Below are 26383 nucleotides of genomic sequence, written 5' to 3' on the forward strand. Positions count from 1 at the left end.
GGCGCTCGGCACAATCCCGCCCGGGCCGAGGCAGGAGCAGGTGCTGAGGCAGCTCGGTGCTTTTATAGCCCAAATTAACCTCGACAGAAACTGGTCACTCAGTTTCTCAAACCGGCCCTCCTCACACGCTGTGCCCTCCACCCGGCTCGACTCCGGCCTCCTGCTCTCCTGTGAGCACAGAGGAGCCCCCCGGACCCTGCAGTGTCCCCCAGCACGGGCAGGACGCGGCGTTACCACACGAGTTTATTTAAATAAAACCGAACACAGATGCAGCGTTGCGACCGGTGTGATGGACCAGACAAGCGATGCGACAGGGACACGGCAGCCAGGGCGGGTGGGCGCTGCGAGCCCTTGCGGTGACCCACCCCAGCCCCGGCTCCTTGGGGGCCACGGGCGAGAGGAGAGGGCCCACTGCCATTCCATGCCATGGTGAGGACAGGCTCCCTCTCCGGGACCCCCGTGGCTGCAGGTGCCCCCCGCTGCCATGGCCGCACTGGGCTGGGGTTTCCTTTTCATCTTCCCAGAAACCTGAACCAACATCTCTCTCCTCTGTTCCGTGGCCTCCCACTCCTACAGGCTGCCAGGCCGGCACTCACTCTGCCACAGGGGTCCTGGGGCCCTGGGGGTCCCAGCAAGGTGAGCAGCACACGGCACCCCCGGCCAGCCCCCGAGGACTCGCTGTTCCTTCTCACGCTCACTGTGGGCAGGCAGGACACCAGGGCGGACGCGGCACTCGCTCACACCAGGGGGACAACAGAAATAAATATGGGGAGGGGGTGGCGCGGGCCAGGCCCCAGCGTGGGGCCGGAGCCCGTCCCCAGCCCCGGCCCCCAGCGCAGCCGCGCTCCTCGCCCAAGGGATGTCGGCTGGTTATGGAGATGGTGGCTTCCCCCTGGAGCTGCCGGAGACCGCGATGGCGTGTGACGGTGCGGGGCGAGGCGCGGGCTCAGACCTCCAATGTCTATGGTGGGGGCGGCGCGGGGGGCGCGGGCGCGGGCCGGGGCTAGTACTCGTCCTGGTCCTCTGGTGGCTGCTCCTCCAGCTCGTCGTCCTCTGGTGGGGCGAAGCCCTCCTGGGGGGAAAGATGGCAGCCGTTGGCACAGGGGTGGCACGGGCGGGCACGCCAACCTCCACCTGGCGTGGCAGGAGGCCTTTGGCAAAGCCCAACCCCCTCCTGGCACCCCACGGAGTGAACGAGGCCAAGAGCAACTCGGGGAGAAGGGAGTCCCTCTCCTCTCCCAGGGAAGTCCAGAGAGCAGGACAGGGACATGGGCTGCAGGGGCACCCTGAGGTGCCCGGCCTCACCTCCGTGGCATAGAGGACGCTGACGATGCCGGTGATGATGGGGCTGTTCTCGTTCTCGTGCTCCTGGCAGATGAGCTCAATGTCCCGCAGTTTGCTGAAGTAGAAATCCCGCTCCTTCTCCAGCCCATCCACTGTCAGCTTCAGGTCCATCAGCTGTGGGAGAGGGAAACGGCCGAAACCTTCAGCCCCCCCAGTCCCACAGTGCACCCCAGCCCCCTGGCTGGGACCCCCTACCTGGCTGAAGCCTTCGGTCGCCCCCAGCCCTGCGGTGCCCCCCAGTCCCCTGGCAGGGAGCCCCTACCTGCTGGTTGAGCTCCAGGATCTGCGCGTCAGCCTCGGTGCCGCCGTTGCGGGCGGCGGGCGAGTTTTTCCGTAGGATGCCGCTGGGCACGTTGCCGAGGCGGGCTGGGTTCGGGGTGTTCTTGGGGCCCGTGGGGGAGGTCCTCTGGGGGACTTGACAGCACACGGGGACCAACGGGTTAATGCTGGCTGGGGGGAGCTGCCAGCAGGGACCCCCCTACGTTGTGTGGGGGCAGCAGTGGGCAGCAAGGGCAGGCAGATACCCTGTGCAGAGCCACAGGCTCTCCCGACTCCAGCCTCCCCCCTGCCTCAGTTTCCCCTGGCAAATCTTGCCCCCAGCCCTCCAAGGGTGCTCGTGGCTCGTTTAGGGTTCAGCATGGGATCTGAGGAGGTCCCAGACCTTGACAGTTCCCACTGGGCCAGCACGGGGAGCCCCCAGTGCCCATGGGAGCTGTACGGTGGTGGCACGGCACGGGGGGGTGGCAGCCAGGGGGGCTGGGGTGACAAACCGCCCCCAGCCCAGGCTGAGCAGGCAGATGGAGGCAGCCAAGATCCCTGCTCCTCCGCAGTCTCGGTGTCCCTGCAGACCCGCCCAGTCCCCCCGGTCGCAGGCAGGCAGGCAGGCAGCAGAGCGGGGCGCAGGCAGGGGTCAGGGGGACGCCTGGCCATGACCAGCACGTCACGGGGTGCAGAGGGCGGGGGGCAGCGCTCGCTGGGGGGCCCCGGACATTACCTGCAGTGCCAATGGGTTTCTTGGGTTTGTTGTAGATGTGATCACCTGGGTTAGGGGGGGGCGCGACGTCCTGGCCCTGCCGCGCCAGCAGCGGGTTGTACTCCTTCCCATCGTAGTTGGCGTCAAAGAATTTCTTGAACCACTGGATGAACTCAAAATTGTCCTGGAACTTGCCCTTCACCAGCCGCTCCACCGCGATGATCTGGGGGGGACACGGAGGGGCTGGCAGGGCAGCGCTCCCAGCCGGCCCCCAGCACAGCGGGGACAGCACGGCACAGAACAGCACGGAGCCCGGCAGAAACAGAATCCCACAGGCAGCCCCTGCTGTCCCCATGGACCTACTTTGTCCACTCCCATCTTCTTGAAGGCGGCCTGCAGCACCTTGAAGTTGTGGATGTACTCGTGCTCCAGCTTGGCCTGGAACTTCACCTTGCGCAGGTGCACGCAGCCGGGGAACAGCATGTCCATGAACTGGCAATACGCAGCCCCTGCGCCGGGCCCACGCCGCGGTCAAGGGGGGCTGGGGGCACCCTGGCCACAACCCCCGTGTCCCCTACACCGCCCCACAAGCCCACCTGAGCAAAGCTGCTCGATCTTGGTGTAGTTGAGCTGCAGGGAGTCGTTGACCCAGGCCAGCATGTCATGGCGGCTCAGGTTCTCGCTGGTCACCGATGTCGAGTACACATTGACGGCCATGCCCCAGCTGCCAAGAGACAGGGGTCACACCAGCACCCCGGGGCACCCCAACCCCGCACCGGGAGCATTGGGATCCGGGGTGTCCATCCCACCCAGACTCTGACACTGGGGGCACAGGCACCTAGGGTGCCCATCCCAACTGTGCTCCAACGCCGAGGGACAGCGGGGCCAGGCTGCCACGGTGCAACCTGTGGGACCCCCACTCCAGCTGCACCCCAAGGTATGGCAGGGAGGCATGAGGGGTGCCCAGAACCCCCATTGTGGCCCACCCAGCCAGGTGGACCCCTGCCCTGAACAGGGGTACCCAGGGGAGCCGGGTTTGGGGTACTGCTGGGAGTGAGATGGGGATACAGTGCAGGATGTGGCTCATGGGGAAGGGGTCCCAGGACCCAGGCATTGCTAAGGGGATGCAAGCACTGCCGAGGGCACTGCCCCTGCACCGAGGGGCTGCTGCTGCTGCCCTGTGTGAGCCCATGGGGCTCCTGGGGGCTGCTGCCCATAAGCAGCTTAGGGCCCCCCTCTCCGGCCCCCGGTGCTGCCTAATCTGCCGGGGCCGGGATCGGGATCGGGGTCCATTAGAGCAGGGCTTAGAGGGGCAACATCTGCCGGCAGGCGGCCTGTGCCCAGATGGCTGGGGGCTCCAGGACCCCCTGGCTGCAGTCCCAGCATGGCAGAGCACACGGAGCCCCACTGCAGAGAGGGGGGCACCGAGCCTCAGTCTCACTGTCCTGCACAAAATGCTTTAGTGCAGGGACCGGCCCTGCTGCCCCTTCCCGGGAGAGGGGGTCCCGGTGCCCCCGCGGCCCCCCCGCACAGCAGCGGCGGCAGCGGCGGCGTTAATCCGCTTCCCTCTTCGGTGAGGGGGGCTGCGGGCCCGGGCCAGCTGCCAGGCGGGGGCTGAGGGGAGGGTGCAGCCCCCGTAGCCCCCCCTCCGGATCCACAGCCCGGGGGAATGAGGGGGGACGCTCCCAGCGCACATCTGCGCTCGCAGTGCTGGGGGCCTGGGGGGCGCTGCCACCCCGGGCTGCTGTCTCCCCCCAGGGCCCGTTTGCGGGGGCAAAAGGTCCCGGTGGCCGCAGTCCCCCCACTCTCGGGTACAGCACCACGGTGACTCAGCACCGGCGATGTCGCACGGCTGTGGCCGCTTGAACCCCCCGGCAGCTGAGCCGGTCCGTCCCCTGCCGCAGCCGGGACCCCCGGGACCCCCGTCCCACCCCGCCGTGCTACCGCACGCAGCCGCGGAGGGGGGGGCCGGTATTTTTAGCCACCACCGCAGCAGCTGGAACCGAGGCCCCCGCGCCGCCGCCGCCCCCGGCACGGCGAGATGCGCACCGACCCGCTCCCGGCACCGGCGAGAGCCAAAGCCCGTCCCGCGCCCGTTTGGCGGCATCGCGGCACTGGGGTGCGGGCAGGGGTCCCCCCGCAGGGCTCTCCCCATCTTCCCCCCCTCCCCTGGCTCCGGCAGCGGAGCTGAGTCATGCGCGGCGCTGAGCCAGAGCCACGCGCACTGCGGTGCCGCGGCTGCCGGGTACCGGGGCACGGGCTGCAGCGGGGGCGGCAGCGGGGGCACGGGGCACGGGCTGCCTGCCCGCCCCGGCGAGGAGCAGCTGACACCCCCCTGCCACGGCCGGCCCTTCCCCGAATGGCCGGGGCGGCTGCCGGCAGAGCCGAAGCAGGAGCCCACCGCGAGCCGCCCTGGCTGAGCGGGGGACGCCCCTGGAACCCGGCACAGCCGCCCAGGGCTCTGCGGCATCCTGCCCGTGCGCGCTCCTGGGGACGGGGCAGGCACCCCCAGATTCCCAGCCGAGATGAACTGGGGTGTCCCCGCTCCGGCCGGACCTCGACCCCCGCACACGCCGGCACGCCTGAGAGCCCGGGGGCGAACCCTGACCCGCGGGGAACACCCTGATCCACACGGAGAGAACCCTGATCCGACACGCGGAGAGAACCCTGATCCCGCCGGGAGCACCTTGACCCACCGGGAGAAGCCTGACCCCGCCAGGCACCCGCGTGTCCCGATCGCGGTGCGGGGACGCCGCCCGGTGCCACCCGGTCCGTCCCCACCCTCCCAAACGCCTTCCAAGCCCCCGGCGCAGCGCCGAGCACGCCCCGGTGTAATGACAGGGCAGCCGGGGCCTGCGGCACCCTCCGACCCACTGCCGCCCCGACGCGGGCGATGGACGCGCCCAGGGCCGGGAGCCTCCGGCCCGGCCGGTTTGCCGCCGGCTCTCGCCAAAAGAACTAACGAAAATAAGAATTCCGCCCGGATTCCCGGCAGGCCGTGAGGAGAGGGGTTGTTGCCGGGCGCCCGGCCAGGCGGGGGACGCTTACCGCTGCATTTTAATTGTCCGGCCAGGAGCTGCTAATCACGGCCCGACGGTGACCGAAGCCCCGGGCGTGCGTCCGTGCCCGTCCCGCGGCGCTGCCGGGGCGCACGCAGAGGTCGTCCGGGCCCGGTCCCACGGCGCAGCCCCCCCGGCCGCTCTGCCCAAACAAACGGGAGCAGAGTGAGGCCGTGAGGTGCCAGCGCGGCGGCCGAGGGCGGCACCGACGGCGGGCACCGGGAGCTGAGCAGCGCGTCGGTGCCGGCCCAGCAGCACCGCGGTACCGGTGCGAACCGGGCTGCTGCGACTGGCGGGTTCTATTTTGGGAGCCGTCCCGGTGGCTTCTCAAGTGACAAACACGCGAGGGGGGGTGGCAGACAGCCCGGCGGGGGCCGAGCGCCGTGCGGAGCCGCCACGGGGCTGCCGAGATCTGGCAGCGGGCACGGTGGCCCGGGTGCTAACAGCGAGGGCCACTCGCCCACGTCCCCCCCCAGAGCCACTTCCCCCCACCCCGAGCAGAGCAGCCCCGCGCCACAGCCCGCGCTGCCGTGGGCACAGGTGGCTTTGCCGGGGGCGGGCAGCGCCCAGCTTCGCACCGGCCCCGTCCCCAGCTCCGTACCGGCTCCGGCCCCAGCACCCTTCCCCGTTTCCCGGCGGCAGCGCCCGTCCCGGCCCGCGGCGAGGCAAACCGGCCGTACACGCACCGGGATGCTCGGGGCGCAGAGCGAGTGCCCGACCGCCCAAATCCCCCCGCCCGCTCGGCTCCCGCTAACCTAAATAACTCGGTACAGCGGCGGGAGCATGTGCAGAGCGGAGCCCTCCCCCCTGCTCCTGAAATATTAATGCCGCGGGATGAGCCGAGCTGGCAGAGTCGGGCTGCCTGGGGGACACGCTCGCATCCCCGGCCGGGACAGCGCGCCTGTGACATGCCGCCGGGCAGGGCTGTCCCCAGAGTGTCCCCACACCCGTGATGGGACGCACCGTAAGGGTCCGCCACATCCCCAGCACCCCAGTCACCGTGAGGGGGGTCAGAGCCGCTCTGTGTGCCCCACCGCGGCGGGAGGACCCGCTCGGGAAGATCCCCGGCAGGAGATGGGATTGGATATCCCGGGAATGGCGGGGGAGCGCGGAGAAGGGCCCCGGCCCCATCCCGACACGCACGCGTCAGTGACACCGTCACCTTACCGGTGACACCACTGTACCGGTGACACCGCCGCCGCCGTGCCGCCATGAGTCCGAGGACCGAGAGCGCGTCACGCTCCGTGTGTCACGGTGACAGCCACCTGCCGCCGCTCCGGACCGCCACGGCGGCATCCCGGGAGCATCACCCACAGCGGCACCCGCGGGACGGGACCGGCGCACCGGCGGTGCCCGAGCGGCGGCGGCCCGGGTCCCGCAGGACCCCCGAGACCGGAGGTCCCCGGGTGATGGCCGGGCGCCGACGATGGCCGGTACCGGAGGGGATGGCCGGGCCGGTGCTGCGCGGTGCCGGAGCCGACACTACAGCGTGCCATACCGGCGCCGCGCCGGTGCCGTGCCATGCTGGGGCCGTTCCGTACCGGGAGCGCACCGTGCCGTGCCCGCGGTCCCGCGGGAGCCGCGGTCGGGACGCAGGAGCGGCCGCCGCTGAGTCAGGCCGCGCCTCGCCGCCACCGGCCCCGCGGGACCGCTCGGCCTCGCCGCTCAGCCCTGACCCGTTCGCGGCCCGGCTCCGACCGCTCCATCCCCGGCATTACCGGACGAACCGGCCCCTCTCTCTCCTCCGGACGCTCAATCTCCGGAGGCCCCTCGCCCCTCTGGCCTCGCTTCTCCAGCCCCGCTGCCGGCCCGGCCCCGCCACTCCGTCCCCGAAGGCCCCGCGGCCCCCCCGGCCGGTCCTGCCGGGCGGCGGCGGCCGGTACGGGGATGCGGGTGATGACGGTAGCGCTGCCCGCTCCCTTCCTTGCCCCCGGGCGGTCTCGCCGCACTCACCGCTCGGCCGCGGCCGCCGCCGCTCCACTCCCCCCGCTCCGCTGCTCCGGGACCGGGACCGGGACCGGGACCGGGCCGGAACCGCACGGACCGACCGCGCCTGCGCCGCCCCCCCCGCGGGCGGTGCCAACAGCCCCGCCCCGCCCCCGCTGCCATGGCAACGAACCCGGTCACGCCCCTTCCGAGCGCTGACACGGGATGGCCACGCCCCTTCCAGAGCGTCATCTGTCTGGCCACGCCCCTCTTGCTGCCATGGCAACGCGCCTGGCCACGCCCCTCCCGCCATGACAACAGACATGGCCGAACCCCCTGTCGCCATGGCAACGAGCCTGACCAGCGCCCCCTGGTGGCGGGAGGCGGCTACTGCACCCCCCGGGCCTCTCGGGGACCCTCCCCAAACACCCCCAGAGCCCTCGGGGACCCACCCTAAACACCCCCAGAGCCCTCGGGGACCCTCCCTAAACACCCCCCCAAACACCCCCAGAGCCCTCGGGGACCCACCCTAAACACCCCCCCAAACACCCCCAGAGCCCTCGGGGACCCACCTTAAACTCCCCCAGACCCCTCGGGGACCCTCCCTAAACACCCCCCCAAACACCCCCAGTCCCCTCGGGGACCCACCCTAAACACCCCCCAGGCCTTTCAGGAACCCCCCCTAAACACACCTAAGTACCCCCAGGCCTCTCAGGGACCCTCCCCGGGATCGTTCTGTGATCCTTCAAGACCCCTCTAAGAACCCCTGAGCCTCCCCCGGGATCACTCTGGGACCTCTCCATCCTCTTCCAATCCCTTTGGGATTCTTCAGGGCTTCCCTCGGGATCCCCTCAGAGCCCCCCAGCACTCCTGGGAGCACAGCAGGGCCCCCTCTGGGACACCCCCAGAGACCCTCCTGAGATCCCCTCGGGACCCTTGGGTACCATTGTGAGCTCTCTCTCAGAGACCCCCGAGCCCCAAATCATCCTGGGACATCCCCCTGTAACCCGGGGACCCAGAGTCCTTGTGACACACCTGAGAGACCCCCGAGCCCCAAATTATCCTGGGACACCCCCCCTGTAACCCGGGGACCCCTTGTGACACACCTGAGAGACCCCCGAGCCCCAAATCATCCTGGGACATCCCCTGTAACCAGGGGACCCAGAGTCCTTGTGACACACCTGAGAGACCCCCGAGCCTGCTCGAGACCCCCCCGCACCCACCTGTGTTTGTACATCTGAGCAGAGGTGTCCACCTGGCGACAGGGCCAGCTTTGTCACCCCCCCTTGTCTTACCGTGTCCCCACACATGTCCTCCCTGTGTCCCCATGAATGTCCGCCCGTGTCCCCACGTATCTCCGGTGTGTCCCTGTGTCCCCTCATGTCCCCCCTGTGTCCCCATGTCACGGCTCTTTCACCTCCCAGCGCTCTCCTGGGTCCTGTTTGCCCCCGGGTGCTGTGACCCTGGGGTCCTGAGCGCTGTCCCCAAGGCCCGTCCCAGAGCCCCGGGACCCCCAGACCCCAATGAGGCGCAGGCCAGGCGCTGTGAACGGTCTTTAATGAGCAAACAACGGACGGCATGTTCCTAAACTGGCCGTGGGGACCACCCGGGGGGACACGGGACCCCCGCCAGGCGCCCGCCGGCCCCCAAACACCTACAGGGACCTACAGGGGAGGGCACAGGGGACACGGGGGGCCAGGAAGGGGCGAGGGGCTGGGACAGCCCCTGACAGCACCAGGGGGAGAGGGATTTCTGGGGGGGCACACACACACAGACCCCTGCGGGCAGCAGGGCTGGGGAGCTGGCAGGGCCTGCCACAGGTGTCACAGCCGTGGGACACTGGCACACACGTGTGCAGCTGTGTGACATCTGCCCAGGGGTTCACCTGTGCACACGTGTGTGCAAACACCCCGCTGGGCCCCTGCAGGTGTGACACAGGTGTGTGACACGGGTGTGACACGGGTCTGTGACATGGGTGTGACATGGGTGTGTGACATGGGTGTGTGACACAGGTGTGTGACCCAGGTGTGACACGGGTGTGTGACATGGGTGTGACACGGGTGTGTGACACGGGTGTGTGACATGGGTGCGTGACATGGGTGTGTGACACAGGTGTGTGACCCAGGTGTGACACAGGTGTGGGACATGGGTGTGACCCAGGTGTGTGACCCAGGTGTGACCCAGGTGTGGGACATGGTTGTGTGACACGGGTGTGTGACCCAGGTGTGTGACCCAGGTGTGACACAGGTGTGTGACATGGTTGTGTGACACGGGTGTGTGACCCAGGTGTGTGACCCAGGTGTGACACAGGTGTGTGACATGGGTGTGACCCAGGTGTGTGACCCAGGTGTGACCCAGGTGTGACCCAGGTGTGACCCGGGTGTGACACGGGTGTGGCACGGGTGTGTGACCCAGGTGTGACACCTCTCCCTGTGGGGCTGTAGGAGCTCACGGTGGGGAGGCAGGGGGGGTGTGGGGACGGGGGTGCAGGGATGGGGCGGGGGAGCAGAGATGTGGCTCAGGGATGGGGGCTGGTGACGGCTCAGGGATGGAGATCAGGTCCGGATGGGGGAGGGGGGAATGGGGGTCTGGGCTGGAGGGGCTCGGGACGGAGATGCAGGTGCAGGGTGGAAATGGGGGAGTGCAGATGGAGCTGGGGAGAACAGCAGGGGAGATGGGGGCCAGGGATGGTGACTGGGTTCGGGGAGGGCAGGACAGCACCGGGGATGGGGGCAGGAACGGGGGGATGGCGATGGAGGGGAGCAGGAACGGGGATCAGGATGGTGGTGGGGGTCGGGGGTCAGGGATGGGGCAGGCTGGGGCAGAAAGGGGGGGGTCCCTGCGTCTCCCCTACGCTAGTGACACAAACCACTTCAGAGTATTTCCACGTGATGCACAAACAAGTCAAAAATTCACTGATCCAAATCCAACGTGCAAACAGAAAAGGGCCGGGGGGGGGCACCCGCTGCCCCCGGTCCTCCGCGGCCCCCGGCCCCCGCGCACGGCCCCGCCGCCGGCACGGCCCCGCCGGCGGGACGGGGGCCGGGCAGGGCCCCCGCGGCGAGGGGAGCCCCGCCGGAGCCGGGGTCCGGGGGCGCTGGGGGCGGCGCCTGCTCCTCAGTTGGGGGACAGGTCCCCGGCTCTACCAGATGCCGCTCGACCGGCCCCCGGGGGGAGCGAGAATCCGGGCCGAGGCTCGTTTTGGAACGTGGTCATCGATCTGAGAACCTGCCGGACACACGGACGGCCGGCAGCGTCAGGATGGGGTAGCTGGGCACAGCCCCATGACCCCCTGGCACCGCTGGCACCGGGGGAGCTCAGTGTGTCCCCAGCACCGCTGGCACCGGGGGAGCTCCGTGTGCCCCGGCACTGCGGGAGCTCCGTGTGCCCCGGCACTGCGGGAGCTCCGTGTGCCCCGGCACTGGGGGAGCTCTGTGTCCCCCGGCACTGGGGGAGCTCCGTGTCCCCCCCGGCACTGGGGGAGCTCCGTGTGCCCCCCGGCACTGGGGGAGCTCTGTGTCCCCCGGCACTGGGGGAGCTCCGTGTCCCCCCCGGCACTGGGGGAGCTCCGTGTCCCCCCTGGCACTGGGGGAGCTCCGTGTCCCCCCGGCACTGGGGGAGCTCCGTGTCCCCCCGGCACTGGGGGAGCTCCGTGTCCCCCCCGGCACTGGGGGAGCTCCGTGTCCCCCCTGGCACTGGGGGAGCTCCGTGTCCCCCCGGCACTGGGGGAGCTCCGTGTGCCCCTGGCACTGGGGGAGCTCAGTGTGCCCCCCGGCACTGGGGGAGCTCCGTGTCCCCTCTCCACGCGGCTGTGCTGCCCCTGGGGCTGCTCTGACCTCGCAGCCTTGTGCCGGCTCTGACATTCTCGATCCCCCGGTGCTCAGGCCCTGCCCTCGGGGGACAGAGCGCCCCGGGCCCCCAGAGCACCGAGCAGCTGCCCCCGGCCCTGGCACAGCGCGGGGAGGGGGCTGCCCGGTGCACGGGGCTCCATCCTGCCCTGCACAGACCCCCAGTGCCCCCCACTGGCACAGACCCCCAGTGCCCCCCACTGGCACAGACAGACCCCCAGTGCCCCCCACTGACACAGACAGACCCCCAGTGCCCCCCACTGGCACAGACCCCCAGTGCCCCCCACTGACACAGACAGACCCCCAGTGCCCCCCACTGGCACAGACCCCCAGTGCCCCCCACTGACACAGACAGACCCCCAGTGCCCCCCACTGACACAGACCCCCAGTGCCCCTGTCACTGACACAGACAGACCCCCAGTGCCCCTGTCACTGGCACAGACCCCCAGTGCTCCCCACTGACACAGACAGACCCCCAGTGCCCCCCACTGACACAGACAGACCCCCAGTGCCCCTGTCACTGACACAGACAGACCCCCAGTGCCCCTGTCACTGACACAGACCCCCAGTGCCCCCCACTGGCACAGACCCCCAGTGCCCCCCACTGACACAGACAGACCCCCAGTGCCCCCCACTGACACAGACCCCCAGTGCCCCTGTCACTGGCACAGACCCCCAGTGCCCCTGTCACTGGCACAGACCCCCAGTGCCCCTGTCATTGGCACAGACAGACCCCCAGTGCCCCCCACTGACACAGACAGACCCCCAGTGCCCCTGTCACTGCCACAGACCCCCAGTGCCCCCCACTGGCACAGACAGACCCCCAGTGCCCCTGTCACTGGCACAGACCCCCAGTGCCCCTGTCACTGACACAGACAGACCCCCAGTGCCCCTGTCACTGCCACAGACCCCCAGTGCCCCCCACTGGCACAGACCCCCAGTGCCCCTGTCACTGGCACAGACCCCCAGTGCCCCTGTCACTGCCACAGACCCCCAGTGCCCCCCACTGGCACAGACAGACCCCCAGTGCCCCTGTCATTGACACAGACCCCCAGTGCCCCCCACTGGCAGCGACCCCCAGCCCGCCCCACACCCCAGCCAGCGCAGCCACACGACGGACGGTGCACGGAGGGATGGGCGAGGGCTGGGGCTGCAGATCCGAGGATTGGGGCACCCCCTGCTCTGCCACGGCCCCTGCCCGGGAGGAGGAGGCTGCGCCCGGAGGTGGGGGATGTGGGCAGGACCGGGGTGCTTCGGGTCGTGCACCCAACTTTGGGATGCAGTGGGAACGCCCTGCAGGGGTGACGGGGACAGCCTGCAGGAGGGGGTGACAGGACAGCCCTAGGGAAGGGATGCCGGGACACCCTGCGGTGGCAGCGGGAGCCCCCCGGGAGGTGCCGGGGGTAACGGGGGGCTCATGGGGACACCCCGCGGGGCCGAGCGCCCGGCCGGTGGCAGGAGGGGCCGGGGCGGTCGCTGCGGCCCCGCTCTTACCGGAGAGGCTGAAGCTGGACTCGTGCAGGTCCCTCATGCCCCCGTGTCGTGTGGCCGGCCGGGTGGGCGTATCGGCCAGGGGCGTCCCCGTCTCTTTTTTACCGGCATGCACAACCACGGCCACGTCCCCCAGGTACGGGGTGCGATCCACACCCCGCAGCTTCAAACTCTGCCGGGAGCGAGAAAGAGCGGAGAGAGCATCAGCAGCCGCGGGGCGGGATGGGGGGCTCTATAGCGGGGTGGGGGGCTCTATAGCGGGGTGTGGGATGGGGGGCTCTATAGCGGGATGGGGGGCTCTATAGCGGGTTGTGGGATGGGGGGCTCTATAGCGGGGTGCGGGATGCCCAGGCACTGCAGTGGGGTGCAGGGCTCTGCAGTGAGGTGCGGGGCTCTGCAGTGGGGTGTGGGGCTCTGCAGTGGGGTGAGGGGCTCTGCAGTGGGGTGCAGGACTCTGCAGTGGGGGTGCAGGGCTCTGCAGTGGGGGTGCAGGGCTCTGCAGTGGGGTGAGGGGCTCTGCAGTGGGGTGAGGGGCTCTGCAGTGGGGTGAGGGGCTCTGCAGTGGGGTGGGGGGCTCTGCAGTGGGGGTGAGGGGCTCTGCAGTGGGGTGCGGGGCTCTGCAGTGGGGTGCAGGGCTCTGCAGTGGGGTGCAGGGCTCTGCAGTGGGGGTGAGGGGCTCTGCAGTGGGGTGAGGGGCTCTGCAGTGGGGTGCAGGGCTCTGCAGTGGGGTGAGGGGCTCTGCAGTGGGGTGAGGGGCTCTGCAGTGGGGTGAGGGGCTCTGCAGTGGGGTGCAGGCAGGACAGCAGGGGGATGGAACGCTGTCACTGGGGAGGGGCACTCGGAGAGGTGCCGGGCGGGCTGTGGGGCTGGCGGTGCAATGCAGTGCCAGGACAGGAGCAGGGGCTGGGGGAGGTGGGTGGCCCTGGCAGAGCAGCCCCTCGCCCCGTCCCCCCGACGGAGCCAAGCCAAGCCAAGCCAAGCCAAGCCAAGCCAAGCCAAGCCAAGCCAAGCCAAGCCAAGCCAAGCCAAGCCAAGCCAAGCCAAGCCAAGCCAAGCCAAAGCAATCCAAGCCAAAGCAATCCAAGCAAAGCCAAATCAAGCCGAGCCCATGCAATGCTCTGTGCCCCCCAACAACCACACAGAGCTCCTGACAAGTGCCCCAGTGGCCATCATGGTGGCCTGGCCATCACCTTCCTGTGACAGTGCCGGAGCCCCCGGCTGCCCTTCCCCTGCAGCATCAGCACCACGCTATCCCCCCGCCTGTCCCCTACAGCCACAGCACGAGGGCACAGCGGGTCCCTGGTGACAGGGACAGCCAGAGCTCCTGGGTGTCTCCGCTGGGCAGCCCCAGCCACACGTGTCCCTGTCCCGGAGCATCGGGGGCCACTGTGAGCTGTGGGGCTGCCGTGGGGCAGAGCTGGGGTGGGGCACGGGCAGCCTTGACACCCCGCACGTGCCTTGAAGTGGCCACGGGCCACACGTGTTGGGACAACTGTCCTCTTGCACTGCAGGGCTCTGTCACACACAGGCCCCCCTCCCCTGCCCCGAGCTCCTGTCACATGCTCCAGCATGGCGTGGCATCGGCCTGGCACAGACCCTCCTCTGGCACAGCCGTGTCCCCTTGTCCCCTCCAGCAGCCACACGGTGCAGTCCTGTCCCACACCGCAGCACCGCTCTGGCACGGCCATGGCACTGCTCTGGCACTGCTCTGGCACTGCTCTGGCACGGCCATGGCACTGCTCTGGCACTGCTCTGGCACTGCTCTGGCACGGCCATGGCACTGCTCTGGCACTGCTCTGGCACGGCCATGGCACTGCTCTGGCACCGCTCTGGCACCGCTCTGGCACTGCTCTGGCACTGCTCTGGCACTGCTCTGGCACTGCTCTGGCACGGCCATGGCACTGCTCTGGCACCGCTCTGGCACGGCCATGGCACTGCTCTGGCACTGCTCTGGCACTGCTCTGGCATGGACACAGCACTGCTCTGGCACGGCCATGGCACTGCTCTGGCACTGCTCTGGCATGGACACAGCACCACTCTGGCACAGCCATGGCACTGCTCTGGCACCGCTCTGGCATGACCACGGCACCGCTCCGGCACAGCCACGGCACTGCTCCGGCACAGCCACGGCACAGCCACGGCACCGCTCCGGCACCGCTCCGGCACAGCTATGGCATGGCCACAGCACGGCCACCAGTGTCCCCATACCTTCTCCCGCTGCACCAGCTTCTTGTAGGCGATGTCCGGGAAGGAGCGCAGCGGGCAGAACTTGCCGGTGCCCTCGGCGCACATGAAGACGCCGTTCTCGTAGACCACGCGCCCACGGCTGATGGTGACCAGGGGCACCCCGTGGCACCGCATGTTCTCGTACAGGTTGATGTCCCCGCCCTGCACCTGGGTGCTGGCAGAGATGGTCCTGGGCAGGGGGATGGGGCGGTCAGTGGGTGCTGGGGGCACGGGGAGCCCTTCCCCGGGCCCTGCCGTGGGCTGAACCTACTTGGTGGCCTCGGGGTCCCAGACCACGACGTCAGCGTCGGCCCCGGGGATGATCCGGCCCTTGCGGGGGTACAGGTTGTGGATCTTGGCAGCGTTGGAGCTGGTCACAGCCACAAAGCGGTTCTCATCCATCTTACCCCCCACCTGCCACCAGAGCGGGGGTGAGGATGTGCTGGGCGCTCCCTGTCACCCCCAAGTGCCCCAAAAATCCCAGGTGTGCTGCGGGGTCAGGATCCTTGCCGGGACCCACCGAGGTGCTCTGGGGAGCTCCTTGCCCCCCGCCCTCACGCCAGGGGGTGAACACCCCACGGGATGTCCCGCTCCAACAAGGCCCCTGTGAGCCCCGCGCCCAGGCCGGCGGTGCCGTACCACACCACGCTCCCAGATGATGTTCATGCGGTCCTGCACCCCGCTGACACCGTGGGGGATCTTGGTGAAGTCCTCCTTGCCCATGGCCTTCTGCTTGGTGCTGAAGGGCCGGTGGTCCGAGGCCACGATGTTCAACGTGTCACTGCGGGGGACAGAGCAGGGTGGGGATGGCACTGCCGCGGCTGCTTGGGGTGCCCAGGGAGTCCAGAACTCAGGGAGTGGGGTACCCCTGCCGTGGGGTGCCTGGAGAACAGGGTGCCCAGGGAAAGGAGCACCCATGCAGGGAATGGGTGAGTGAAGCACCCATAGCCCAGGTGCTCAGCGAGCTGTTGGGAAGTGCAGCAGCCACAGAACGTGTCCCTGGGGGTGCACAGTGTCCAGAGCGCCCAATGCCACCATGTGGGGTGCCCAGAGGATGAGGTGCCTCGAGGCCACAGCACCAGGGGAGCAGAGTGCTTGGGGCAATGGCACAGCTGGACAGCCTGGCACCCAGGGTGGGACACCTGGCTGTGCCGGACACAGGGATGCCCAGATGGCCCTGGCAAGTGCAGCTGGCAGGAAGGGGGTGCCCGGGGCAGGGAGGGGGTGCCCGGGGCAGGGAGGGCGTGCCCGGAGCAGGGAGGGGGTGCCCGGGGCAGGGAGGGGGTGCCCGGGGCAGGAAGGGGGTGCCCGGGGCAGGGAGGGGGTGCCCGGGGCAGGGAGGGGGTGCCCGGGGCAGGAAGGGGGTGCCCGGGGCAGGGAGGGGGTGCCCGGGGCAGGGAGGGGGTGCCCGGAGCAGGGAGGGGGTGCCCGGGGCAGGTCTCACTTGGCGAGCAGGCTCATGAGGTAGGCAGAGGTGTTGGTGTCGAGGCGCAGCGGCGGCACGGTGACGTAGGCGGCGGCGTGGAACCAGTCCTGGTGGTAGTAGTGCAGCCCGGTGAGCGTGGCGTGCGCCGTGGTCGTCTCTGCGTACACCACCTTCCCTGCCAGGTGGAGGCACACGCGTGTGCAACAGGCGGGCGTGCGGCGGCAGGCGTGCACGGGGCACACGTGTGTGTCCATGTCAGCATGCCCCTGTTCCTGCCAGGGCATGAGCCCTCTGTCCTGTGTGTGCTTACATGTGTGACCTGTGTGTGTGTGACCTGTGTGTGTGTGTGTGTGTGTGTGTGTGACCTGTGTGTGTGACCTGTGTGTGTGTGCACTGTGTGTGTGTGTGTGACCTGTGTGTGTGTGCACTGTGTGTGTGTGACCTGCTGTGTCCTGTGTGTGACCTGTGTGTGCTTACATGTGTGTGTGTGTGCGTGTATGACCTGTGTGTGTGTGTGTGTGTGTGTGTGCACTGTGTGTGTGTGTGTGTGTGCACTGTGTGTGTGTGTGTGTGTGTGACCTGTGAGTGTGAGTGTGTGTGTGTGCACTCTGTGTGTGTGTGTGCACTGTGTGTGTGTGTGTGTGTGCACTGTGAGTGTGTGTGTGTGTGCACTGTGTGTGTGTGCACTGTGTGTGTGTGCACTGTGAGTGTGTGTGTGTGTGTGACCTGTGAGTGTGTGTGTGTGTGTGTGTGTGTGACCTCTGTGTGTGTGTGTGTGTGTGTGACCTGTGAGTGTGTGTGTGTGTGACCTCTGTGTGTGTGTGTCTGTGTGTGTGTGACCTGTGTGTGTGCCCCGTGTGTACAAGCAGATTTGGGGCCCCAGGTGTGCTCACCTGTGCCAGGGCACAGCCCCACAGGTACCCACGGGTTCCCATGGGTGCCCTCGTGTCTCTGCATATCCACAGCTCCACAATCCATGTCCTCATCCTTCCGAGCCCCAAACCTCCCCAGTGGCCACGTGTGTCCTGTGTCACGGGGTTTTTCTGTACCCACACAGGTGTCCCCGTGTGCTGGGGAGGGAGGTCCCCACCCGTGTCCCCTACCTTGCATCTTGGCAGCGGCGATGACATCCCCCGCGGACATGCTGGAGACGTTCACCAGGTACACAGGACAGTGGGTCTGTGGAGAGGGGTCAGTGCTGCTGTCTCTGTGACAGCCCAGCTCCCTGGGGGTTCCTGCACCCCGACTGGGGCCCAGGGACCCCCCATGGAACCGGGACGCCCACCCCCACCGGGTGATGCCCAGGACCACTCACCCGGTTGGCGATGGTGATGACACGGTGCGTGGCCTCAGCTTCCAGCTGCAGAGAGAGCCGGTGGTGACACACGTGACACACAGTGGTGGCACCGACAGGTGCGTGGGTGACACAGGGATGGGTGGTGGCAGCCATATGGATGTCCTGGACCATCCCAGCCACATCCCATGCCACTGCTGCAGCGCCACGGTGACACCTGCCGTCACCTACCTCTTCAGGCCGGCTGATCTCGATGCCCTCTGGTCCCGTAATGCCCAGATCCAGAGCTTCCTTGGCTCCCTGGGGAATTTTTGGGGTCAGGGTGAAGGTTCTGCTGCCCCAGCTGGGCGCCCATTGCCCCGCCCCGCTCTGCCCTCACCTCGGCCACCAGCTCTCCGTTCTCAGCGTGGACACGGGCGATGGCGCCGATGTCGCGGCAGGCGCGCAGGACCTGGTAGAGCTCGCTGTCCCGCAGCATGTACAGGTCCTTGTAGGTCATGAACATCTGGAAGGAGTTCACCCCCTTCTCCCGCACCAGCGTCTCCATCTCTGCCTTCACCTGCACCAGGACAAGGGGTTCAAGTGGGGCCTCAGCGCCCGAGGGGCCGCGCTGGGGACAGGGGACGTGCGTTCCTGCAGGCAGTGCCAGACGCTGGGGAGAGCAGAAGGGATTTTCCTGTCCCCAGGGGGTGCCCACGCCATCCCTCTGCCCCTGCTCTGCTGGAAGGGGACTCGGGGCTGGGGTCTCCCTGCAGCACAGCCGGGAGCCAGCTCTGATCCCACTCCAGCAGCTTTGAGGGGATTGCAGGGGCTGAGTGTGCCGCGGGTTGGGGTCTGGTCACCAGTCCTGCCCGTCGCCCCCACGGGGGTCGTGCTGTGGGTTGCTGGGACCACCAGCCCCGGGGACCCTGCTCCCCTCCACGGAGCATCAGCAGCACCTTCCTTGTCCCATTGAGGGGCCCAGCCCCACAGGGACCCCTTGGCCCGGAGCACCCCTGAGCCCCTGCCCCGCTGAGCCCGGCTCAGGGCAGCTCAAAAGGCATCCTGGGGGCTCAGCCCACCCCCCAAGCAGCTAATGGGATCAGCGGGGCTGGGAATTAACCCCGGCAGCTGCTCCCGGAGCCGTGCCAGACTCACCTTGGGCGCCCACCAGGTGATGCCCATGTGCAAGGCGTAGTCGCAGCACACCTTGGGGTCGGCCAGGCTGCGACACTTCTCGTAGGCGTCCAGCAGCGACGTCTCCTTGTCGGGCAGGACGTGGCCGATGATCATCGTCGTGCCCCCCACCAGCGCTGCCTGCGGGGCACAGGGCCCGCGGGGGGGGTCAGGATCGACCCCCACTGCTGGCACCGGCCCTGCCCTGCCGTGAGCCGGGTGAGCTCGGGGGTGCCGGGCTGGGGGCGCCGCGTTTGGGCACACAGACGTGCGGGGGTCCCGGCTGCAGGCAGGGCCCCCGCATCCCCCAAAGGCAGCAGCACATCTGGGCGTGTGAAACATCTGGAGGGCCCCATCCTGCCACCACCGGGGCACCCGCTGCTCCCCCGAGCCCCAGGCACTGGATTGGGGAGCTGAGGGACCCCGCAGCCCCCCTGGCACAGAGCCCCCCCCGGGCAGCGTGGGCGGCGGTGCAGGCGCGGTGGCACTGCCGGTGTCCCCGGCTCACCCGGCCCCGCTAATCCCCAAAGCTCCTTTGCCCATCGGCCCTCGGGAGCTGCCGGCGCCGTGCCGCGAGGCGGGTGACAGTGACAGGGAGCAGGCCTGGCATGTGGCGCCCGTGGGCACTGCCCCGGCCCCTTCCCCCCGGCGCACCGCCGAGCCCCCTGCCCAGGGACACCCTGGGGACAGGCACGGCCAGCGCTAGCCCGGCACAATGGCTGCTCTGTGTGGGTGCTGGGGACAGTGGGACAAGCTGCAGGGACAGTCCTGTGCCTGCCCCTTGACACTCGGTACACAGTGCCACCGGCACAGGCAGGGCAGAGGGTCCCCGGGCTGGCACGGGGTGCCACGGCGGGGGAGGAGGGGACGTGATGGACGGGGACGTGGGGACAGGCGGTGCCACGCCGCAAGGCTCCTGTGGAGCTGATGCTGCTGGGATGGCCGCAGTGCTGGGGCTGAGCTGCCTGCAGCAGCCTGGGCCCCCAGGGAGCCCCCAGAGCGGGGAGCAGACCCCGCTCAGCCCGCGGGGGTACCTTGGTGCCGTGGTAGAAGTCATCGACACAGGTGGCGTTCATGAAGGTCTGGTGGAAGTGGGTGCTGGTGTCGATGCCGCCCGGGATGACGAGCTTGCCGGTGGCATCGATGACCTTGGCACCGCCGGGGATCATCAGCTCGCGCCCCACTTGCTGGATGATGCCATTCTCGATGTAGACGTCGGCCTCGAGGGTGCAGTCGTCGTTCACCACCTTCCCCCCCTTGATGAGGATCCGCATGGTGGCCGCGTTGGCCATCATGGTGCTGCGGGGCAGAGGCAGCACCGGGGTGACCACCAGGAGCCCCCAGGGCTGGGGGTCACTCCACCTGCCCACCCTCGCCGGAGGTGCCCCGGTGCGGGCAGGGCTCGGCCCCGCAGCTGCGCGTCCTCCACGGGCCGTGTCAATGGATTATCCCGGGAAATCCGCGGAGAGGAGGGGCCCTGGCACAGAGCTGGGGCTGCTTCCCTGCCAGGAACCCCTCTCCAGTGACTCCGGGCTGCACCCCAGCCAGTGCCACCCTGCAGGCCCAGCTCCTGGAGCAGGCCCCATCCCTGCCACCCCCCACCGCCATTGCCACACGCGCCATGGGGACACTGCTGGGCGTCCCCGCAAAGTGACTCGCCCAGGGCGGGCTGCCCACCTCGTCCCTGTGAGTGACCAGGACTGGCATGGACAGCACCAGGGCTGGCACCGCTCACCGGGGTCTCTGTGAGGTGCCAGCTGTGCCAGAGACCCCCGCCCTGCCTCAGCCCCCGGCAGCGAGGGGCACCCCCAGACAGGATCAATGAGTCACTCGGTGAAGGTCAAACACCATCGACCCATCAGAGCAGGGACATGTGCGGCTCTGCCCACCCGGGGGGCACGAGGTGGGCTGGGACCCCACCAGAGCCCCCAACCCAGAGACCTCACTGCAGAGACCCACAGAGAGACCCCTGCCTCGCTGTCCCCACTGTGGGGACCACCAGGGACCCCCAGGGGCAGCGTGGGACAGTCTGGCACCGCTGGAACGACCCTGCTGCGCCCAGCCCGGGGTGCCCAGCCCCTCGGACAGGCACACAGCGGAGCCAGGCAAAGGCTGCTGCTGCTGCTGCTCTGGGGACAGGGCCCTTGTGGCGAGGGGTGGCTGGTGCTGCCTCGGCCCCAGCTGGGTGCTGAGACCAGGACAGTGCTCTGAAGGGACCGTCCAGAGCTGTGCCAGGGGTTTCCTGTGCCCATCCCGGCAGCTGCTGGGCAGCAAATGGCTCCTCAGGCACCAGAGCTGGCAGGAGCCGCGGTGGCCGTGAGGCTGGGCCGGGCTTTGCTGGCAGCTGGGCATTCCCAGGCCCAGGCAGCTGCAGGGCTGGGGGCAAGTGGCTGTTCCCAGGGACCACCACTGCACCGGGGGGGACCAGTAGCCCTTCCTGGGCCGGCTCCTGCCCCTGGGTCGCACAGGGGCTGCCGTGGGTGATGCCGGTGCCAGCTGGCGCCGTGTCCTGGTGCCCTCACCTCGGCTCAGAGCAGCAGGAGCAGCTGCCGGGGTCCTGCAGGCGGCCCCCCTCGGGAATGTCACCGGCATGCACAGCTGTGTCCCCGCTGAGGAACCCCCCAGGGGACCGAGGCGGGCTGGCAGTGGCCTCGTGCAGCGTGCCAGGCCACTGTGGCACGCCGGGCACCGGCACCCAGCGGCGCGGTGCCCACGCCTGCCTCCCGCTGCCCCCCAGCTCGGCCTCAGGCACGGGGGGAAGCTGCTGCCCCGAGTGAGGGCTGTGCTGGGGGACATCAGGACCCAGAGCTACACTGCGAGGGGTGAGGGGGTGACAGGAACAAGGGGGTCAGCCCCAGCCAAGGGCTCTCCGAGTCCCCACACCAGTCAGACGCCAGGACAGAGCTTGTTCTCGGTGGGGTGAGCCCAGAGGGGACCCACGGTGCCACCGCGGTGCCCGCCGGCCCTCTGAGCCCCCGGGACCCCAGAGCAGGGCTGGGCCAGGCAGGAGATGCAGGAGGGGGTGCGGGGGGGAGGCGGCACAGTGCAGAGGGGCTGTCGGGGAGGTGGCACGTCGCATCCCGAGATGAAAGCGGGCTGTGGTGACGGATCTGGAGCACGGAGCACGCGGCTGCCAGCGGCACCGCAGCCCCAGCACCGTGAGACCCCTGGCACGGGGGAGCGGGGCACGGGGGGCTGCCGTGGGTGGACAGGAGGGGTGTCAGCACGGCAGAGGGGGTGTGGAGCTGGCGAGGGGACAGGGCACCGCTGGGGGCACAAGCGTGGGCTGGCCACCGTGCACAGAGAAGAGCTGGCAGCTCCACGTGCTGCCTGTGGCCACCACGGAGCCACCCACGCTGCTGCCACCACGCTGCCCTCGTGCCGCTGGTCCCGGCACCCTTCCCACCCCCTGCCCCGGGAGCCCTCAGCTACGCCCTGCACCGCCCGTGGCAGAGCCCTGATGTCCCCACACCGCCGGGCCCGTGCCCAGCTCTGGATGCCCACAGTGGCCTGCCTGGCACAGCAGTGCCCCCAGTTCACCCTCACTGCCCCCAGATCACGCCCAGTGCTCCCACTCGGTCCCCCCAGCTCACACCAGTGACCCCAGCTCACACCCAGTCGTCACCGGTGCCCTGATCTCACAGCCTGTGGCCCCCAGCTCAATCCCAGCGCTCACACCAGTGCCCCCGGCTCACACCAGTGACCTCCAAGCTCAGCATCCCCAGGGGCTCTGCCCCTCCGCCCCCCAGCCGGGGCCGCAGTGCAAGCACGGCACCAGCCCCGGTGGCAGCGGGGCCCTTGCCCGCGTTCCAGCCGGCAGCTGCAGCGTGGTGCCACAGCCAGCATCAGCCGGCGGTGGCCGTGCTGGCGCGGTGGCCAGAGGCTCCTGCCAGACAACAGCCTCCCGAGCAGGGCAGAAACGCAGCGTCAGCGCCGGGGGGGCCACCAGCAGGCACCCCGGGGACCCCCGCCCACCCCGCGCCGCAGCCCCCCGGCTCGGCCAGCTCGGCAGGCGGTGGCCGCGGCTCCGATTCCCGGCACACAAAGCGGCGCGACCGTTCGGGGGGCTCGCAGCCCCCCCAGCCCCGCCGGCTGCCGCGGGGGCCCCCGGCCGCGGGGACAGCTGTGACCCCGGCAGGACAAAGGGACCCCGGCCCCGGCGGGGGCTGCCAGGGGCACCTGTTGGGGTCGGGGCGGCTGCCGGGCCCGGCCTTTGTGCCGGGGCTGCCGCATTGTGCGGCGCGGCGAGGCCGGGGGCCCCTCACCGCCCCCCGCTTTTGTCTGCGCCGGCGAGACCCCGGCACCCACCCCGGCCGCCCCCGGCCCGCAGCCACCGCGCCGGCGGGGACTCCCCTTTGTCAGGCTGGGCTCGGGGACCGTCACTCCGGGGACACCGAGCCGCGACCGCTGCTTGTCCCTGGCCAGAGGCGGCGGCTGGGTGGGCACCGCTCTCCGCCCGAGAGATGCCCCGGCGGGGGGGTCGCAGCACCTCGGCCCCCCAGCCCTGCCCTGGCTCGGGGTCCCGCTGCCGCGGTCCCACCGACCGTCCCCCCGGCCAGGACGAGATGCGGAGCCACCGAGCCACCGCCCCGGCAAGGACCAGGACACCCGCGGGGGCCGCGATCGGCGGGCGGAGGATGCTCCGTCAGAGCTGCTGCCGCCAAGCCCGGGATGCTGCGGGCGCTCCTTGTCCCCGCGGGCACCTTGGCCCGGCCCGGCCCGGCCCGGCCCAGCCCGGGCACGGAAACGGGCACTGAGCGGCCACGCCCGAGCGGGCGCGGGGCGCTGCCGAGGGTCCCGGTGCAGGATGCCGGAGGGTCACATCCCCGCTCCCGGCACCCCCCGGCGCTGACCCCCGGGTCATTGCGGCAGGAGGCCGGAGCTGCGGTCACCGGAACGGGGCTGCTGCCGGACGGGGGGCTCGGGCCGGGGGTCTCCGCCGGAGAGCCGGGCCGACCCCCGGTGTGGGGCGCCGGGCTGGGCGCAGCCCCGGTCTGTGCCGGGCCCGGGCGAGGCGCGGGGGCGGTGCCGCTGCCCTGGGTCCCCGGAGCGCGATGCGGGGAGTGCGGGGGGTCCCCGTGCGGGGTCCGGAGGCGCGGGGGGTCCCGGTCTAGCCGGCCCGGGGCGGCTCGGCAGACAAAGCCCGGGGCCGCCCAGCACAAAGGATGCTCCGAGCCGGGGCGGGGCCGCCCGGGAGACCCGGCGGAACAATGAGCCGGGCCCGGTGGGACCCCCGCCGCCCCTCGCCCCCCGCGCCCCCGCCGCCCCGGGGTCCTCGCTCCGCCGTGCCCCGCGCACCTGCTGCTCCTCTTCCGATCGCGACAGGGCGCCGACGAGGGGGCCCGGCCCGCTCGAGGAGGAGCAGCCGTCCCTGGCATCACACATCGCCGAGGCGAACCCCCCGCGCTGTCGCGACACCATCGCCCTGTCGCGACAGGTGTGTCGCCATAGGTGGGCGGCGGCCACATACAGCTTTTCTGGCCGCCGATACCCCCCGAAGCGCCCCGGGCGGCGACGGCGGGGCACTCCCCTCCATCCTCGCCGGTCGATTCACTCGCGCCTGTCGAGACACACGCACCTGTCGCGATTGTCCAACCCGTCGCGACAACGAGCCAGGTCCGCCGGTGCGGGAAAGGAAAAGCCAAGCCCGGTGCAGCGCAGCGCAGCGCAACCCAGCCCAGCCCAGCCCAGCCCAGCACGGCCCTGCCCGGCCCCCCCGGCCCCCCCGGCCCCGCCCGGCCCCGCCGGTACCTCCCGCTCCGGTGCCGCTCCCGGTGCCGCTCCGGCCGCGATCGCCTCTCACCCGAACCTGCGCCGTGGGGGCGGGGCCGCGAGCGCCTGGGCCAATCACCGCCCGTTCTGGGCTTTGGGGGCGGGGCCGAGCCCCCAGCAGGGTGGGCTGCGCGCGACCTGACTGACAGGCGGAGGGGGCGGGGCCAGAGCCCGAGTCCCCGCCCCCCGGCACCTGCACGCGCCGTTGCCTTGGTGACGGAGCGCGCGAGGAGACCCCGGTGACCCCTGGAGCCCCGGTGACACCTCCGGGACATCCCCGGGACACCTCTGGGACACCCCCGGGACATCCCCGGGACATCCCCGGGACACCTCTGGGACACCTCCGGGACACCTCTGGGACACCCCCGGGACACCTCCGGGACACCTCCGAGACATCCCCGGGACACCTCCGGGACACCCCCGGGACACCTCCGGGACACCCCCGGGACACCTCCGGGACACCCCCGGGACACCCCCGGGACACCTCCGGGACACCCCCGGGACACTCCCGGGACACCTCCGGGACACCTCCGGGACACCTCCGGGACACCCCCGGGACACCTCCAGGACATCCCCGGGACATCCCCGGGACACCTCCGGGACACCCCCGGGACACCTCCGGGACACCTCCGGGACATCCCCGGGACACCTCCGGGACACCTCCGGGACACCTCCGGGACACCTCCGGGACATCCCCGGGACACCCCCGGGACACCCCGGGACACCTCCGGGACACCTCCGGGACATCCCCGGGACACCTCCGGGACACCTCCGGGACATCCCCGGGACACCTCCGGGACACCCCCGGGACACCTCCGGGACACCCCCGGGACACCCCCGGGACACCTCCGGGACACCCCCGGGACACCTCCGGGACACCCCCGGGACACCTCCGGGACACCTCCGGGACACCTCCGGGACAGCCCCGGCCCCTGCACACAGCCCCTCGCCCCCCGCCCCGTATCCCCCTGTCGGTCCTGGTGGCCCCCGAGCTCCTGGCACAGCCCATCTCAGTGCCCTCAGGCTCCTGAGGTGTGGACAGGACACGATGTGTCCCCAAGCCTGGCGGGCTGGTGGCACTGGACACTTGGAGTGACGGATGTGGCCCTTGGCCTGTGCTGCTGGAGCTGGTGCAGCAGTGGGGACACGGGGCTGGGCCATGGAGCTGGAGGAACCTCCTGCTTCATCCCCACTCTAATGTCCACTTCCTGTCCCATCCTGTCCCATGGCATCCCATGGCATCCCATGGCATCCCATCCTGTCCTGTCCCGTCCCACCCCCCCCCATCCCATCCCACCCCATCCCACCCCATCCCATCCCACCCCATCCCATCCCATCCCATCCCATCCCATCCCATCCCATCCCATCCCATCCCATCCCATCCCATCCCATCCCATCCCATCCCATCCCATCCCATCCCGTTGTCAGGCTCTGTCTGACTGTGCCAGGTGCTGAGCACTGAGCCCTTTGGTGTCTCTGGGGCTTTGCTGTCTCCCCTGGATTAGAGGCACTGTGGGCACACGTTCCTTCTGTCTCTGCCAGGACCCCCAGGTCCTTCCCACAGAGCTGCCCCAGCCCATGTCACTGCCAGGGGCTCTTCCTTCCCCAGGGCAGCGTGTGGCATTTGTCCCTGTCACGTCCCTGCTGGTCCCTTCTCCAGCCAGGCTCGGTCCCGCTCGTCCCTTGGGCACGGGGACAGGTCTGCACACCTGGTCATCACAGTCACAGACCTGTGCCAGTGCCTGCCCACCCTCACAGGGAAAAATCCACCCCAAAATCCCATCCAGCCCTGCCCTCTGGCCCTGGCAGCCATTCCCTGGCTCCTGGCCCTCCATCCCTTGTCCCCAGTCCCTCTCCAGCTCTCCTGGA

General features: G+C 70.0%; 2 protein-coding genes across 8 annotated transcripts; both read right to left on the minus strand.

Annotated features, from left to right (window-relative positions):
- Window positions 1-230: 230 nt before the first annotated feature.
- On the minus strand, window positions 231-7460 carry MAPRE3 (microtubule associated protein RP/EB family member 3). 6 transcript variants are annotated; one of them, XM_086875281.1, is made up of 8 exons: window positions 6340-6525; window positions 5366-5518; window positions 2914-3041; window positions 2681-2826; window positions 2339-2540; window positions 1607-1758; window positions 1306-1458; window positions 231-1072 (listed from the first exon to the last, which is right to left on the minus strand). In XM_086875281.1, the coding sequence occupies exons 2-8, from the start codon at window positions 5371-5373 to the stop codon at window positions 1004-1006; spliced, it is 858 nt and encodes a 285-aa protein (XP_086731407.1). In that variant the 5' UTR covers window positions 5374-5518; window positions 6340-6525; the 3' UTR covers window positions 231-1003. The 6 variants fall into 6 exon arrangements, with proteins under 6 accessions (XP_086731407.1, XP_086731410.1, XP_086731408.1 ...); XM_086875284.1 differs by lacking the exons at window positions 5366-5518; window positions 6340-6525 and adding an exon at window positions 7330-7460 and having other exon boundaries at window positions 2384-2540; XM_086875282.1 differs by lacking the exons at window positions 5366-5518; window positions 6340-6525 and adding an exon at window positions 7330-7460.
- A 2912-nt stretch (window positions 7461-10372) lies between these two features.
- On the minus strand, window positions 10373-24542 carry DPYSL5 (dihydropyrimidinase like 5). Of its 2 annotated transcripts, none has more exons than XM_086875286.1 (13): window positions 24494-24542; window positions 19777-20041; window positions 18725-18883; window positions 17967-18146; window positions 17819-17887; window positions 17609-17653; window positions 17397-17472; window positions 16312-16468; window positions 15507-15648; window positions 15139-15281; window positions 14850-15057; window positions 12645-12813; window positions 10373-10530 (listed from the first exon to the last, which is right to left on the minus strand). In XM_086875286.1, the coding sequence occupies exons 2-13, from the start codon at window positions 20035-20037 to the stop codon at window positions 10445-10447; spliced, it is 1695 nt and encodes a 564-aa protein (XP_086731412.1). In that variant the 5' UTR covers window positions 20038-20041; window positions 24494-24542; the 3' UTR covers window positions 10373-10444. The 2 variants fall into 2 exon arrangements, with proteins under 2 accessions (XP_086731412.1, XP_086731411.1); XM_086875285.1 differs by lacking the exon at window positions 24494-24542 and adding an exon at window positions 24321-24404.
- Between the last annotated feature and the right edge of the window lie 1841 nt (window positions 24543-26383).

Source organism: Cyanistes caeruleus, chromosome 2, assembly GCF_971803275.1.
Source record: "Cyanistes caeruleus chromosome 2, bCyaCae1.hap1.1, whole genome shotgun sequence".
Taxonomy (NCBI): Eukaryota; Metazoa; Chordata; class Aves; order Passeriformes; family Paridae; genus Cyanistes; species Cyanistes caeruleus.

Coding starts and splice junctions, on each gene's coding strand:
- MAPRE3 (XM_086875281.1), bottom strand. Junction 2,827..2,913: donor GATCGAGCAGCTTTGCTCAG/GTGGGCTTGTGG, acceptor GGCCCGGCGCAG/GGGCTGCGTATTGCCAGTTC. Junction 2,541..2,680: donor AGAAGATGGGAGTGGACAAA/GTAGGTCCATGG, acceptor TGTCCCCCCCAG/ATCATCGCGGTGGAGCGGCT.
- DPYSL5 (XM_086875286.1), bottom strand. CDS start 20,037: ATGATGGCCAACGCGGCCACCATGCGGATCCTCATCAAGGGGGGGAAG. Junction 18,147..18,724: donor TCACCTGGTGGGCGCCCAAG/GTGAGTCTGGCA, acceptor GTCCTGGTGCAG/GTGAAGGCAGAGATGGAGAC. Junction 17,654..17,818: donor AGATCAGCCGGCCTGAAGAG/GTAGGTGACGGC, acceptor CTCTCTCTGCAG/CTGGAAGCTGAGGCCACGCA.